The 17,233-nt window shown below is 39.3% G+C and overlaps 1 protein-coding gene across 5 annotated transcripts in view; it reads left to right on the top strand.

The window, feature by feature from the left end:
* Positions 1–17,233, top strand: part of KDM1B (lysine demethylase 1B) — a 62,132-nt gene that overhangs the window by 9,081 nt on the left and 35,818 nt on the right. For 4 of the 5 annotated variants that reach the window (XM_053904857.1, XM_053904859.1, XM_019420028.2 and 1 more), the window contains one exon: positions 3,286–3,405. The exons of the other annotated variant lie outside the window; for it this stretch is intronic. In XM_053904857.1, the coding sequence (XP_053760832.1) occupies positions 3,286–3,405 (120 nt within the window). The remainder of the gene's footprint in view (positions 1–3,285; positions 3,406–17,233) is intronic. 5 annotated transcript variants of the gene reach the window in all.

The following is a 17,233-nucleotide window of genomic DNA, read 5'->3' as shown; positions in this document are numbered from 1 at the left end:
CCTACACCACATCTTCTTTCTCCATTCATCTATTGATTGACACTTGGGTTGCTGTCATAATTTGGTTATTGTAAACAAGGCTGCAGTAAACATAGGGGTGCATGTATCTTTTCAAATTAATGTTTTCATTTTCTTTGGATAAATACCTAGTAGTGGAATTATTGGATCGTATGGTATTTTGATTTTTTATTTTTTGAGGAAACTTCATATATTTTCCACAGTGGTTGCCCCAATTTACATTCCTACCAACAGTGCATGAGTGTTCCCTTTTCTCCACATCCTCACCAACACTTACTATTTACGTTATTTTTGGTGTGTTTTTTTTTGTTTTTTTTTTTCTTTTGAGGGAGTGGGAGTGGAAGGGGCAGAGAGAGAATCCCAGGCAGGCTCCACACTGTCAGCATAGAGCCTGATGTGGGGCTCGAACTCACAAACCGTGAGATCATGACCTGAGCCCAGATCAAGAGCTGGATGCTTAATTGACTGAGCCAACCAGGTGCCCCTATTTCTTGACTTTTTAATACTAGTCTTCCTCGTAGGCTTAAGGTGATATCATTGTGGTTTGGATTTGTATTTCCCTGATGATGATTGATGTTGAGCATCATTTCATGGGTCTGTTGGTCATCTGTATGTCATCTGTGGAAAAATGTCTGTTCAGGTTCTCTGCCCATTTTTTTAAAAAATTTTTTTTTTTAACGTTTATTTATTTTTGAGACAGAGGGAGACAGAGCATGAACAGGGAGGGGCAGAGAGAGAGGGAGACACAGAATCTGAAACAGGCTCCAGGCTCTGAGCTGTCAGCACAGAGCCCGACGTGGGGCTCGAACTCACAGACTGTGAGATCATGACCTGAGCCGAAGTCGGACGCTTAACCGACCAAGCCACCCAGGCGCCCCTATCTCTGCCCATTTTTAATCAGGTTATTTGTTTTCTTGGTGTTGAGTCGTAAAAGTTCTTTATATATAGTTTGGATGTTAACTCTTTATTGGACGTATCACTTGCACGTCTTCTCCTAGTCACTGGATTGCCTTTGGGTTTTGTTGATGGTTTCTTCACTGTGCGAACTTTTTATTTTGATGTGTTCCCAGTAGTTTATTTTTGCTTTTGTTTCCCTTGCCTTAGGAGACCTATCCATAAATAATGTTACTAAGACCAATGTCCATGAAATTACTGCCTATGTTTTCTTTTAGTAGTTTTATGGTTTCAGGTCTCACATTTAGATCTCTAACCCATTTTGAGTTTATTTTTGTGTATGGTGAGAGAAAGTGGTCTGGTTTCATTCTTTTGTAGGTAGCTGTCCAGTTTTCTCAGCACATTTATTGAAGAGACTGTGTTTCCCCCATTGTATATTCTTCTCTATTGTAGATTAATTGATCACATAAACATGGGTTTATTTCTGGGCTCTCTATCTTGTTCCATTGACCTGTGTGTCTGTTTTTGTGCCAGTACCGTAGTGTTTTGATTACTACAGCTTTGTGGTATATCTTGAAATCTGGGATTGTGATACCTCCAGTTCTTTTCTTTCTCAAGATTGCTTTGGATTCAAGGTCTTTTGTGACTTCATACAAATTTTAGGATTATTCTAGTTCTGTGAAAAATGCTGTTGGTATTTTGGTAGAGATTCCACTAAATCTGTAGATTGCTTTGGGTAGAATGGACATTTTGACAATATTCTTTCAATCCGTGAGCATGATATATCTTTCCATTTGTGTCATCTTCAGTTTTTTCCATTAATATCTTAGTTTTCAGAGTACAGATCTTTCACTTCCTTGGTTAACTTTATTCCTAGGTATTTTTATTTTTGGTGTAATTGTAAATTGGGATTGTTTTTTTTTTAATTTCTCTTTCTGCTACTTTGTTAATTAGCATATAGAAAGGCAACAGATTTCTGTATGTTAATCTTATATTTTGCAACTTTACTGAATTTGTTTATTCTAATAGTTTTTTGGTGGAGTTTTTAGAGTTTTCTATATATGGTATCATGTCATCTGCCAGTAGTAACAGTTTTACTTCTCCCTTACCAATTTGGATGCCTTTTATTTCTTCTTTTAAATGCTTATTTACTTTTTTGAGAGAGAGAGAGAGCAAGAGTGAGAGAGAGCGAGAGCGAGCACAAGTGGGGGAGGGGCAGAGAGAGATGGAGACATAGGATCCAAAGCAGGCTCCAGGCTCTGTGCTGCCAGCACAGAACCCAGCACGGGACTTGACCTCTCGAATTGCAAGGTCATGACCCGAGCTGAAGGCAGACGCTTAACTGACTGAGCCACTTAGGCTCCCCCATGCTTTTTATTTCTTTATGCAGCAATCAGACAAAAAAAAAAAATAAAGGCATCTTTTTCCCATTTTTAATTGGGTTGTTTATCTTTTGTTGTTGAATTGTAAGAGTTCTTTATATATTTTGGATCCTAAGCCCTCATGATATACGACTTGCAAATATTTTCTCCTATAGGTTGCCTTTTTACTTCTTGATAGTGTCTTTTGATGCATAAAAATTTTTAATTTTGAAGTTCAGTTTATCCATTTTTTCTTTTGTTGCTTGTGTTTCTGGTGTCATATCCAAGAATCCATTGCCAAATCTGAGGTCCTTAAGATTGACTTCTGTGTTTTCTTCTAAGAGTTTTATCACTTTAGCTCTTCATTTAGGTATTTGATCCATTTTGAATTTTTGTATGTATGTGAAGGAGGTGTTCGACTTTATGGATAGCTGCACACTCAAAAAATAAACCTTTTACTTTGGAATAATTTTAAATTTATGGAAAAGTTGCAAGGATAGTAACAGAATTCCAATGTGTCCTTTATCCAGTTTCTCCTGATGTTATCACCCAACAGCCATGATATTGAGCTCAGAAAATAACATTCGTATGGTACCAATAACTATATTACAGAATTTATTTGGATTTCATTGTTTTTTTTTTCACTAGTGTCTTTTTTTTTTTTTTTTTTTTTAAAGCTGTTCCAGGATCCAGTTCTGTTTAATGTCCATACTTTTTGACTAAATTTAGCTCTGATTATTTCTTTGGGTTAAAGCTGTAAAGCCTTTATTACAACAGTACTTAGATCTCCTTTGTGCTTTCTTCGTGCCTGAGCTGGTATTGAATCAGTATTTACTTTATGCGGTAAAAGCGGATTATGTGGGTGCTGGTCATGCAAGGAGGCGAAAAAGTACTTAGTGCAAAAAGGTTGGTCAGATCGGGTGGAAAAGATGGCAGACTGAGTGGTAGAGGATGGAAATGCTAGCATAAGATTAGCCAACTCATTGACCTTGACATGTTACTTTCCATGTAGGTTCAATGTACAAAACCTGAGTGTAGAAAATGGAGACAACTTACCAAGGAAATCCATCTTACTCCACAGATAGCAAGGACCTACCGATGTGGTATGAAATTGAATTCTACTACTGTTAAGGTATGATCTCTGTTGGTTTTCCTTTTGAATTAATGGATGGGTTAATTTAGTTGTAAGTAGTGATGGTGTGTATTTTTCATTTACTGTATTTTTTTCCTCATCTTTCTTGAAAGTTATTTTGAGAGAGAAAGAGTGAGTGGGGGCGGGGCAGAGAGAGAGAATCCCAAACAGGGCTCGATCCCATGACCTGATCATGACCTGAGCCAAAGTCAGACGCTTAACTGAGTGAGCCACCCCGGCGCCCCAGTTTTTCATTTATTGTATTGATGATCGTATTGGTCCATGAATAACAGAACCCTAACTACAATGGCTTAACTGAGGATTTTATTTTTTTCTCATTATAATCAGTTCGGAAACCGTGTGTCCAGGCTTGGTGTGGCTGTCCAGGTTCGGTCTCCCTTCTAGTTTCTAGTCCCATCAGGAGATGGTTGTGGTACCATCAGCCATTGTATCCAGATTCTAAGCAGAGAAGATGAGAAAGGCAAAGAGCAAGAGGGGTGTGCCAGCTGAGCTTCACCCTTTTTTACTGGTGTAATAGTGGCTTTCCAGAAAGTTCCAACAGTAGATTTCTCTTTACATTTCATTGGCTGGAACAGGATCATGCAGCTACTCTGAACAACAGTAGAGATAAAAGAAGAAAGTATTTTAAAACTGAGCATGTTGAAATAGCAAACAAAAGCAGGATCCTTTTAGCAAGGTAGAAGGGATGGATGGATGGATAGGTTTGGGCAATTAGGAATCTGATATAGTTGGTACAGGGTCTTTTTGTTTGTTTTTGTTTTTTGACAAGTGGCAATTAGTGTTTAAAAGTGTCATTTTTGTTAGTGTTTTATTTCTTTTGTATGTTAGGTTCAGGTATATAATATAGTGATTCAGTAATTCTATACAGTACTCAGTGTTCATCATGATAAATGTACTCTTAATCCCCATCCCCCCACTTACCTCCTCTTTGGTGATCATCTATTTGTTCTTTACATTTAAGAGTCTGTTTCTTGGTTTGTGTCTTTTTTTCCTTGATTGTTTTCTTAAATTTCACATATGTGTGGCATCATATGGTATCTGTCTTTCTCTGACTTATTTTGCTTAGCATTATATGCTAAAGCTCTGTGTTGTGCACATGGCAAGTGTTCATTTTTTATGGCTGAGTACTAATCCATTGTGTGTGTGTGTGTGTGTGTGTGTGTGTGTGTGTATACATATATATACCACTATTCTATATATACTATATATATACCACATATATATTCATCTATTGATGGACACTGGGCTGCTTCCATTCTTTGGCTGTTGTAAATAATACTGCAATAAACATATGGGTGCATGTATCCCTTTGCATTAGTGTTATGGTATTTTTTGGGTGAATACCCAGTAGTGCAATTACTGGATGATAAGGCACTTCTATTTTTAACTTTTTGAGGAACCTCCATACTGTTTTCCACAGTGGTTGCACCAGTTTGCATTCCCACCAACAGTACAAGAGGGTCCTTTTTCTCCACATCATTGCCAACACTTGTTTCTTGTGTTGTTGATTTTAGCCATTCTGGCAGGAGTGCCTCATTGTAGTTTTGATTTGCATTTCCCTGAGGATGAGTGATGTTGGGCATCTTGTCATGTGCCTGTTGGCCATGTGTATGTCGTCTTTAGAAAAACGTCTATTCGCGTCTTCCCCATTTTTGATTGGATTATTCATTTTTTGGGTGTTGAGTTGTATCAGTTATTTATATAGTTTGGGATCTAGCTGTTTATCAGATATGCCATTTGCAAATATCTCCCATTCATTAGGTGGCTTTGTAGTTTTGTTGATTGTTTCCTTCATCGTGCAGAAGGTTTTTATTTTGATGTAGTCCCAATAGTTTATTTTTGCTTTTGTTTCCCTTGCTTCTGGAGACATATCTAGAAAAATGTTGCTTTTGCCAGTGTCAGAGAAGTTACTGCCTGTGTTCTCTTCAAGGATTTTTATGGCTTGCGGTGTTACATTTAGGTTTTTAATGCACTTTGAGGTGTGTGTGTGTGTGTGTATGATGTAAGAAAGTGGTCTAGTTTCTTTCTTTTGCATGTAGCTGTCCACTTTTTTTTTAAGCACCATTTGTCGAAGAGATTGTCTTTTTCCCATTGGATATTCTTAACTGCTTTGTCAAAGATTAATTGACCATATAACTGTGGGTTCATTTCTGGCTTTTATATTCTGTTCTGTTGATCCATGTGTCTGTTTTTGTGCCAGTACCATACTGCCTGGATCACTACAGCTTTGTAGTGTAATTTGAAGTCTGGAAGTATGATGCTTCCAGCCTTTGCTTTACTTTTTCAAGATCGCTTTGGCTGTTTGGGGTCTTTTGTGGTTCCATGCAAATTTAGGGTTGTTTGTTCTAGCTCTGTAAAAAATGCTGGTGGTATTTTGGTAGAGATTGCATTAAATCTGTAGATTGCTTTTGGTGGTATGGACATTTTAACAATTTTGTTTTTCTTTTTAATATTTGTTTTTATTTTTGAGAGACAGAACGTGAGTGGGGGAGGGGCAGAGAGAAAGGGAGTCACAGAATCCGAAGCAGGTTCCAGGCTTTGAGTTGTCAGCACAGAGCCTGACGCAGGGCTCGAACTCCTGAGCCATGAGATCATGACGTGAGCTGAAGTCGGACATTCAACCAACTGAGCCTCCCAGGGTGCCCCCAGTATTTGGTTTTCTAATCCATGGGCATGGGATGTCTTTCCATTTCTTTATGTCATCTTCAATTTCTTTCATCAGTAGTTTATATTTTCAGAGTACAGGTCTTTTTCTTCTTAGGTTTATTCCTAGGCATCTTATTGTTTTTTGGTGCAGTTGTAAATGGGATTGTTTTCTTAATTTTTCTTTCTGCTGCTTCGTTATCGATATATAGAAATGTAACAGGTTTCTGTAGATTGATTTTGTATCCTATGATTCTAATGAATTTATCAGTTATAGCAGTTTTTTGGTAGAGTATTTTGAGTTTCCTGTGTATAGTATCATGTCGTCTGCCAGTAGTGAAAGTGTTACTTCTTCCTTACTGATTTGGATGCCATTTCTTTTTGTTGTCTGATTGCTGAGGCTAGGACTTTGAGTACTGTGTTGATCAAAAGTGGTGAGAGTGGACATCCTTGTCTTGTTTCTGACGTTAGGGGAAAAGCTCTGTTTTTTCCCATTGAGGATGATGTTAGCTGTGGGTTTTTCATACATGGCCTTTGTTATGTTGTGTTCCCTCTAAACCAGCTTTGTTATGGGTTTTTATCATGAGTTGATGTTGTACTTTGTCAGATGATTTTTCTGCATCTGTTGAAATGATAATATAGTTCTTACCCTTTTTCTTACTGGTGTGATTTATTGTGTTGATTAGTTTACACATACTGAACCACCCTTGCAATCCAGGAATAGATCCCACTTAATCATGGTGAATGGTTTGGTTTTTTTTTAATGTTTTATTTTTGAGAGAGAGAAAGACCGAGCATGAGTGGGGGAGGGGCAGAGAGAAACGGAGACACAGAATCTGAAGTAGGCTCCAGGCTCTGAGCTGTCAGCACAGAGCCCAATGCAGGGCTTGAACCCACAAGCTGTGAGATCATGACCTGAGCCAAATTCGGATGCTTAACTGACTGAGCCACCCAGGTGCACTGAATGATTTTTTAAATGTATTGTTGGATTTGGTTTGCTAGCATTTTGTTGAGGATTTTTGCATCTTTGTTCATCACAGATACTGGTCTGTAGTTGTCTTTTTTTGTAGTGTCTTTATCTGGTTTTGGAATCCAGGTAAAGCTGGCCTCATAGAATGAATTTGGAAGTTTTCCTTCCTCTTCTATTTTTTGGAATAATTTGAGAAGAATAGGTGTTAACTTTTCTTTAAATGTTGGTAGAAGAATTCCTCTGTGAAGCCATCTAGTCCTAGACTTTTATTTATTGGGAGTTTTTTGATTACTGATTAAATTTCTTTGCTTGATTACTGATTCAACCAGTCTGTTCAAATTTTGTATTTCTTCCTGGATCTGTTTTGGTAGGTTATATGTTTCTAGGAATTTATCCATTTCTTTGAGGTTGTCCAATTTGTTGGCATGTAGTTTTCCATAATATATTTTGCAATTGTTTATATTTCTAAGATGTTGGTTGTTTCCCCTCTCTCATTTATGATTTATTTCTTCGAGTCCTTTCTCTTTTTTTCTTGATGAGTTTGGCTGGAGGTTTATCAATTGTATTGTTTTTTGTTTTTTTCAAAGAACCAGCTCCTGGTTTCGTTGATCTGTTATAGTGTTTTTTAGTTTCTGTAGCATTTATTTCTGCTCTGATCTTTTTTTTTTTTTCTTTCCTTCCTTTTGCTGTCTTTGGGCTTCATTTGTTGTTCCTTTTCTAGCTCTCTTAGGTGCAAGGTTAGGTTGTTTAGTTGAGATTTTTCTTGCTTTTTGAAGTAAGCCTGCATTGCTATAAACTTCCCTTTTATAACTGCTTTTGTTGTGTCCCAAAGGTTTTGAACCATTGTATGTTCATTTTCATTTGTTTCCGTGTACTTTTTCATTGTGTAATAGCATGTTATTTAACCTTCATGTATTTGTGCTCCTTCCAGATTTTTTCTTGTGGTTGACTTCAAGGTTCATAGTGTTCTGGTCCGAAAAGATGCATGGTATAGGACTTTGATCATTTTAAATTTGTTGAGGCTTGTTTTGTGGCCCAATATGTGATCTCTTCTGGGGAGAGCTCAGTGTGTACTTGAACATGTATTCGGCTTTTGTTTAAAAAGTTTTTTTTTTTAATGTTTATTTCTTTTAGAGAGAGAAAGCGCGCAAGTGTGCGCGTGAGTGGGAGAGGGGCAGAGAGAGGAAGACAGAGAATCTGAAGCTGTCAGCACAGAGCCCAACGTGGGGCTTCTTCCCACCAATGATGAGATCATGACCTGAGCCAAAGTCAGACACTTAACTGACTGAGCCACCCCAGCACCCTGAATGTGTATTCTGTTTTAGGATGGAATGTTCTGAATATATCTCTCAAACCCATCTGTTCAGTGTGTCATTCAAAGCCATTGTTTCCTTGTTGATTTTCTGTTTAGATAATCTGTCCTTTGGTGTAAGTCAGGTGTTAAAGTCCCCTATTATTTTTGTATTATCGATCAGTTCCTTTCTATTTGTTAAATATTTTATGTATTTGGGTGCTTCTATGTTGAGTGCATAAATATTTATAATTGTTAGATTTTCTTGTTGGATTATTTGCTTTGCTATAAGTGTCCTTCTTTGTCTCTTTTCTTTTAAAGTCTATTTCATCTAAGTATTGCTACTCTGGCTTTCTTTTGACATCCATTTGCGTGATGTTTCTTCATCCCCTCACTTTAAATCTGCAGGTGTTTTTAGGTCTAAAATGAGTATCTTGTGGGCAGCATATACATGGGTCTCGTTTTTTAATCCATTTTGTAAACTCGTCTTTTTTTTTTTTTTTTTTTTTAATTTATTTATTTTGAGAGAGAGTGCATGCGTGTGTGAGAGGGGCAGAGAGAGAGAGAGGGAGAGAGAATCCCAAGCAGGCTCCGTGCTTTCATCATAGAGCCGGATGCGGGGCTTGATCTCTCGAACTAGGAGATCATGATCTGAGCCCCAGTCAACTGCTTGGCTGACGGAGCCACCCAGGCGCCCCAACCTATGTCTTTTGCTTAGAGCGTTTAGTTCATTTACATTCAATGTTGTTATTGATGGCCATATATTTATTGTCATTTTATTACTTGTTTTGTGACTGTTGCTGAAGATTTTCTCTGATCCTTTCTTGTCTTTCTTTCATGGTTTGCTGGTTTTCTTTAGCTCTCTATTTGGATTTCTTTTTATCCTTTGCGTATTTGTTAGTGATTTTTGATTTGTGGTTACTATCAGGTTTGTGTATAGCCTCTTCTGCATATAGCAGTCTGTATTAAGCTGATGGTCATTTAGGTTTGAACCATTCTTTTTTCCTATCTTCGCCATGTTTTAGGTATAGTGTGTTTATTTTATATCCTTTTGTGTGTTTCTTGGCTTTTTTTTTTTTTTTTTAAATAGAAATACTCATTTTAACTGCATTTCTGTTTTCTACCCTCATACAGTCATTTTTGGTCTCTCCTTTCCACTTAAAGAGTCCCCTTTAATATTATTTGCAGGACTGGATTAGTGGTCATGTACTCTTTTGGTTTTTGTCTGGGAAACTTTCTATCTTTCCTTCCATTCTTGATAGTCTTTCTGGATAGAGGATTCTTGGCTACAGGTGTTTCCCATTCAGCACTTTGAATATAACATGCCACTCCTTTCTGCCTTGGAAAGTTTCTGCTGATATATGGAGTTTCTTTTTTTCTTTCTTTCTTTCTTTCTTTTTTTTTTTTAATTAAAAAAAATTTTTAGATAGCGCAAGTTAGGGAGGGGGCAGAGGAAGGAAGAGAGAGAATCCCAAGCAGACTCTATGCCTAGTGCAGAGCTGGACGCCTGGCTATATCCCATGACCCTGGGATCATGAACCTGAGCTGAAATCAAGAGTCAGGTGCTCAACAGACTAAGCCACCAAGGCACCTCTGGGATTTCTTTTGTATGTAACAGTCTTCTTTTGTATTGCTACTTTTAATATTTTTTCCTTATCACTCTATTTTGCTGTGTTAATTACAGTGTGTTTTAGTGTGGATCTGCTTTTGTTGATTTTATTGGAGGTTCTCTGTGTCTCCTGGATCTGAGTATCTGCTTCCTTGCCTAGATAAGGGAAGTTTTCAGCTATCATTTCTTCAAGTAAATGCTCTTCCCCCTTTTCTCTCACTCCTTCTTCTGGGACTCCTATAATAAAATTTTACTATGTTTGATGGAATCACTGAGTTCCTTAAATCTATTCTCGCTTTGCATAATTCCTTTTCGTCTCTTTTGTTCAGCTTGATTACTTTCCATTACTCTGTTAATTCGTTCCTCTGCCTCTTCCACAGTACTGTTCATTCCATCAAGTGTGTTTCTCATTTTATTGAGCCCTTTATCTTTGCTATGTTATTCTTTTTCTTAGTGTTAAGGATCTCACTGTTGTTCTCTTTTCTCAAGTCCGTTGAGTATCCTTATGATCATTGCTTTAAATTCTCCATCAGACATGTTGCTTGTATCTGTTTTGCTTAGATCTCTGACTGTGGCATTGTCCTGTTCTTCCATTTGGGGCAAATTCCTCTGTCTTCTCATCTTATGTAAGTCTGTATTCCTGTTTCTGTGTATTAGGAAAGCCAGCTACATCTGTTCTTGAGGGTAATGGTCTTATGAAGAGGAGGTCCTGTAGTGCCCTGCCATGTAGCTCCTCCTGTACCCCAGGGCCTGGAACTTCTGGGAATATCTCCAATGTGTGTTGTGAGTGCTCTGCTGTTGTGTCCTGGCCACTGTATCCTTTAGGCTCGTCATCTGCAGAGGCTCTCTTTGCCTTTTGTGGGCTGTGTTTGGTTCATGGCCTGTGTGTGCTCTAGTTTGCTTGTGAAATGGGACCTGTCACCACTGCCACTGAAACCGAGGCTTTGCAAAACTCCCAGGTGGGGAGATGTGATATGGATAAAGGTTTGCACCCGTCTTCTGGGAGACAGGGCCTGCCATGCTGGGATCGAGGCAAGCGTGACTGCGGAGGGCAAGCATGATCATGGGTGGGGGAGGCTTGGCGTAAGCAAGTTAGGTAGCAGGTGTTGGCGCTGGGTTGGTTCCTGCAGGTGGCTCTGTGTTTATGCTGAGGGGTAGGAGAGAAGTGATGCCTGACAGTTCCTTTGTTCCCAGAGGGGTCTCTCTGTGATGGCTGTCTCTCTGGGACGTGCTCTGAGATGAGCAGCGAACCTCCCCACTTTGTGTCCTGGGTGCTCTTCAGATTTCAGTTTTCATGCTGTATGTCTGAGGGCTGTTTTCCCTGCCTTCTCTCCAAGAGTAGCCCCGATGCCCTCTGGGCTCTATCCCTGCCAAGCCCACTGACCTTTCGAACTCTAGGCTTTAACTCTTGTTGGTTGCAAGAACTCACAGAATTTGTCCCTTCTTACTTTCCAAGCCATTTACTGTGGGGATATGTTTTCCCCGTGCACTCCCGTGTGCCAGTCTGTCCTTTTCCTTTCCCACTATAGTTGCTCCCTCCCTACCACAGTGGCCACGATCCATTTCTTTCCCAGGCTTCATCTCAGCACTCATACCTTCTTTAATGTGGCCTTTTCTTCATCTTTAGTTGTGGAGTTTCTTCTGCCAGTCTTCAGATCAATTTCTCAGGTAGTTAGGGTGATTTGATAGTTCACCTAGTTTTATTCGTGGGACAAGGCAAGCCTAGGGTCCTTCTACTCCACCTCCATCTTCCCCTCTGAAAATAAAGTTTTATTGGACACAGCCACGCTCATTCATTATTGGCTATGGTTGCTTTCATGCTACAATGGCAGAGGGGTTGTGATGTAGAAAATACGATACACAGAATTTAAAATATTTACTATCTGGCCCTTTATAGAAAATGTTTCCTGATCTCTGTTCTGACCCATGAGCATGGTATATCTCTCTATCTCTTCAGGGTCTTTAATTTCTCTCAAGAAATTGTTGAGAAATTTGTTGAGAAACAAAAAATTGTTGAGAAAAAAAAATGTTTTTCTCATTTCCACTGAGGGTGTCTTTTGTTAAATTTATTTCTAGATATTCTGCTTTTTCTAATTATATGTAGGATTTATTTTTAATTTCATTGTCAAGTTGTTAAAATTATATAGAAATGCTATTTACTTCATATGTTGATTTTATACCTAGAGACTTTCTTGAATTCACTTATTAAATTTCAAAGATCGTTTATAGGTTCCTTTGGGTTTTCTACAATCACATCAACTGTGAATAAAGACTGTTTTACTCTTTTTTTTAATGTTTATTATTGAGAGAACGAGACAGAGCACGAGCGTGGGAGGGGCAGAGAGAGGAGGAGACACAGAATTTGAAGCAGGCTTCAGGCTCTGAGCTGTCTCAGCACAGAGCCTGACGTGGGGCTCGAACCCACTAACTGTGAGATCATGACCTGAGCGGAAGTTGGACGCCCAACCAACTGAGCCACCCAGGAGCCCGTTTTACTGTTTTTTAAAAACTCAATGTTTGGGGCGCCTGGGTGGCTCAGTCGGCTAAGCGTCCGACTTCAGCTCAGGTCACGATCTTGCAGTTCATGGGTTCGAGCCCCGCGTCGGGCTCTGTGCTGACAGCTCAGAGCCTGGAGCCTGTTTCAGATTCTGTGTCTCCCTCTCTCTCTGACCCATCCCGTTCACGCTCTCTCTCTCTCTGTCTCAAAAATAAATAAACGTTAAAAAAAAAAATTAAAAACTCAGTGTTTGGGGCACCTGGGTGGCTCAGTCGATTAAGCGTCCAACTCTTGGTTTTGGCTCAGGTCATGATCTCACACATGGGCTGGAGCCACTCGTTGGTCTCTGCATTGCTGGCGGTGTGGAGCCTGCTTGGGATCCTGTCTCTCCCTCTCTCTCTGCTCCTCCCTCACTTGCTCTGTCTCTCTCTCAAAATAAATAAATTAAAAAAAAACTAAAAATACAATGTTTTGGGACACCTGGGGGGCTCAGTCAATTACGTGTCTGACTCTTGATTTTGGCTCAGGTCATGATCTCACCATCATGAGATCGAGCCCCTCCTCACACTCCACGCAGGGTGTGGAGCCTGCTTGAGATCCTCCCTCCCTCCACCCCTTCCCTGCTTATGCACGCATGTTCTCTCTCTCTCTCTCTCAAAAAAACAAACATACATATATATATATATATATATACATATATATATATATATATACACATACACACACACATAAAATCTCGGTTGTTTTCTCTTTCTTCTTGTCTTATTACATTGGTCCGGACCACCAGTACAGGGTTGAGTAGAAGTTGGAAAACAGACATCTTTGTCTTGCTACTGACCTGAGAAGGAATGTGTTCGGTATTTTTTTCATTATGCATAGCGTTGGGTGTAGTTTTTCTTGGACGTCTTTTATCAGACTGAGAAGGTTCCTGTCTATTCCTAGGTTTCTGAGAACTTTTTATTATGAACAGATGTTGGATTTGTTTTTAATTCTTTTTAATGTTTATTAATTTTTGAGAGATAGAGAAGCACGAGCGCGGAAGGGGCAGAGAGAGAGAGAGAGAGACACAGAATCCAAAACGGGCTCCAGGCTCTGAGCTGTCAGCACGGAGCCCGATGTGGGGCTTGAACCCAAGAACTGGGAGATCATGCCCGGAGCTAAAGTCAGACACTTAGCCGAAGCCACCCAGGAGCCCCACAGATGTTGGATTTTGTGAAAAACTTTCTCTGCATTTTTTATGATGATCATATTGGTTTTTCACCTTTAATCTGTTAATGTAGTGAATCACACAGATTCTGGCATGTTGAAACAGCCTTGCGTTCCTGGGGGAAAAAAATCCCACTTGTGCTTAATATGTTATCCTTTTAATGTATTGTTGGATTCGGTTTGCTGATGCCTTGTTTTGGAATTCTGCACCTGTGTTCATGATGAATACTATCTGTCATTTTCTTATAATATCCTTGCCAAGTTAGTTCTGGTATCCAAGTTATGCTGGCTCCATAAGACAATTGAGAAGTATATCCTCCTCCTCTAAAGAGTTTGTGTAAGATTGATATAATTTCTTTCTTACTGTTTGGTGTGATCGGTTGTGAGGACATTAGGCCAGTTTTCTTTGTGAGAAGTTTTGAAATTACAAATTCAATGTTTTTAACAGATGCATGGTTTATTCTACATGTTTTACACGGTTGTATTTATTTATTTTTAAGTAATCTCTATACCCGATGTAGGGCTCAGTCTCACAACCCTGAGATCAAGAGTCGCACGCTCCACTGCCTGAGCCTGCCAGATGCCCCTAGGTGGTTGTGGTTTTGAAGAAATTTGTTTATTTCATCTACATTGTCAAATTTGTTAGAGTTGTTTGTACTGTTCCCTCATTCCCCTTTTAGTCAGTGGGATCTGTGGTGGTATCCCTGTTTTATTGATGTTGGTATGTGGGAGTGAAGGGTGGAAAGTACACATGTAAGCCTGGGGTCAGGGTCCCGGAAGTAGCCAGTCTTGTTCTGAAACCTTTCGATTTAGCCCTAAATTGGTGTGCAAGCTGAACCTTCAGACTAGAAAGTCTCTTAGTGGGATAGGAGAGAAAAATATGGGAGGGGGCTGATGTTCATTTTTTAGGCTGAGTGGGGACACGGACGGGAATTGGGGTTTGAGTAGTGAAGGCATGAGGAGCTTGTATGGCAAAGGGGAGCCTGTCCAGCCAGCAAAACAGTAACATGGCTGCGCTGAACTTAACTAGCACCTGTGCCCCAGATGACTTCTCAAGTGAAAAGTCGCCTCAGTCACGTTTCATTATAATATTTAAAGGAGAGCTCAAGCCAGAGATCAGTCAAAAATAGACTATTTTTTTAGGCTTCGTGCCCAGTGCAGAGCCCAATGTGGGGCTCGAACTCTCAACCCTGAGAACAAGGCCTGAGCTGAGATCAGAGTCAGATGCTTAACTGATTGAGCCACCCAGGCACGCCCCAGCTATTTTAATAGACGCTAGCCTTTGGACCGTTTTCACCCAGCCTATTTTTGTGAAGTTTCTAAACAGTTGTTCTAAACGATTAAAAAAAATATTTTGTTGTATGGAAACCAATTTGACAATAAATTTCGTATTTAAATAAATAAATAAAAATCTTTAAAAAATATATATTTTGGATAACTTGCATAATAATGTTACTTACTAAATGCTAGGTGTGTTTTACACACAAAGTTTATGTGAAAATCACTTCGTCCTGTCCTTCAACTGGCTGTGGTTTGGCTGTGGTTTAACTGTGGTTTGGAGTTACCCATGACCCCTCATCTTTTACATGTAATGATGGAAAATACAATTTTGACTTTGTTTCTACTGATGGTTCAGGTCATTTGTGTCCCTTTTCTCATTGAACTTGATTTTTCTTTGGGTGGTCTATGTCATTTTCACTTTCTTAAATTTAAGCCACTTTGAAAAGTCTAAGGTTTTCTTTAGAATGAGCTTGTTTTTAGAAAAATAGTATGTTTGTCATTGAAAAATTGAAGCAGTATAGAAAAGAACAAAGATGATAGCAAAAAACAAATTCATTGAGTCACCATCATGAAATAACCATTGTTAGGTGAGGTTTATTCAAGAGTGTTCCCACATCTGTGCAAAGAGAAGGCCTGGTTGACAGATACCTTCATACTGAGGAAAAGTACTCTTGCTGGTTTTATGTTAAATGATTGCATTTCTTTAGTCTTTATTTTTTTAGATTTTGAAAAAAATTGTATTTTTAGGTAATCTCTACACCCAGTGTGTGGCTCAGACTCAACACCCCAAGATCAAGTGTTGGACGTTTCACTGACTGAGCCAGCCAGGCACCCCTAAGTGATTGTGTTTAATTCAACAAAACTTAAAAAAAAGAACAAGCCAAAGTGAAAGAAGTTGCTGAACATGGGATGATTATTTCTTCATCACAAGGGATAGTAGTTTCTAGAAACCCCCTAAACGGTTAAGATAACATACAATGAGAATGTTAGGAGGTTGGAATCGCTGTTGTTTGTTTGTTTATTTTTGAGAAAGAGAGAGAGAGCGCCCACGAGCACGAGTGGGGGAGGGGCAGAGAGAGAGAGAGAGAGACACACACACACACACACACACACACAGAATCCTAAGCAGGCTCCAGGCTCTGAGCTGTCAGCACAGAACCCAGTGTGGGGCTTGAACTCACAAACTGTGAGCTCATGGCCTGAGCCGAAGTCAGACACTTAACCAACTGAGCCACCCAGGCACCCCTCTTCTTAACCAACTGAGCCACCCAGGCTCGCCATTTTAATCATAAATGTCATAAAATGGCATATTTTAATCTTAGATGTTACAAGTTGATACCTGGCCATGAAAGGGGAGAAAAGCAAGTTACATCACACTTCAGTCCACCTCACCTTTTCCTTGCTCCTAATTCTTGTTAGTGTTTTCTTGTTTGGTTTTATTTTCTAGTTTGCCTTGTTGGAGTAGCTGTTGTGTTATTCATTTTCTGTAACCATAATTCCTCCGCTGTTTACTCTTGGTCCTGTGTTTCTGTGGCTTTACTGCTCTCCATGATTTCTTTTAGCACGGTTCCTTCTCTCCTCACATCTTTATTTTGATTCATCACATGGTTGGAAATATTTTAACACCAAGTCCTTTTTCTCAGTGGAGCTCAGAGGTGTCAGATTCCTTACGTTTTTGAAAATGTAATTGTCTTTCTCTCCTCCTGCTTCCCACCGTCTTAAAGTTCAAGGTTTTATGGTCTTCTTAAATTCCAGCTTCTAACTATGGTATCGCATTTTCCCAGTCTCCTTTTTCTCTCCAGAGATCTTCCTTTGAGACCCATTGCTGTAGTCTCAATTGATTGCCATCCATAGCCTGATCTTTTGAAATATTTATTTAAATGGTGTTTATTGACCCAGAGTCACTTTGGTCTTCAGCTCAGTATTCTGTCAAGGACAAAGTCTGGAAGGGTTTATTTGTAAAACAACATTAAACAGAATGGTAGCCCGCACCACATGCTGTTTTGGAGCTTGCTTTTGTCGGTTTATATCTCTTAAAGATGCTTCTGTATCAGTGGCTAAAGATCTCTTTTTTCTTAAAGACGGCATAATACAGTCCACTGAATGCATGAATCCTGATGAATTTAGTCTGATTAAAGGGTATGTGGGTGACTTTTAAATGTTTACTGTTACTGACATGCTACAGTGAATAGCTTTGTATCTATGCTGTTTTCAGTATATTTGTAGAATCATTTCCCAGAAATGAAGTTTTTTTTTTCTTTTTTTAATGTTTATTTGAGAGAGAGAGAGAGTGTGTGAGGAAGGGTCAGA

This window comes from Panthera pardus, unplaced genomic scaffold, assembly GCF_024362965.1.
Source record: "Panthera pardus isolate Hobbes unplaced genomic scaffold, ASM2436296v1 HiC_scaffold_17, whole genome shotgun sequence".
In the NCBI taxonomy this organism is placed as follows: domain Eukaryota; kingdom Metazoa; phylum Chordata; class Mammalia; order Carnivora; family Felidae; genus Panthera; species Panthera pardus.
The sequence above is the reverse complement of the archived record's forward strand: the minus strand, read 5'-3'. Positions and strand labels throughout refer to the sequence as shown.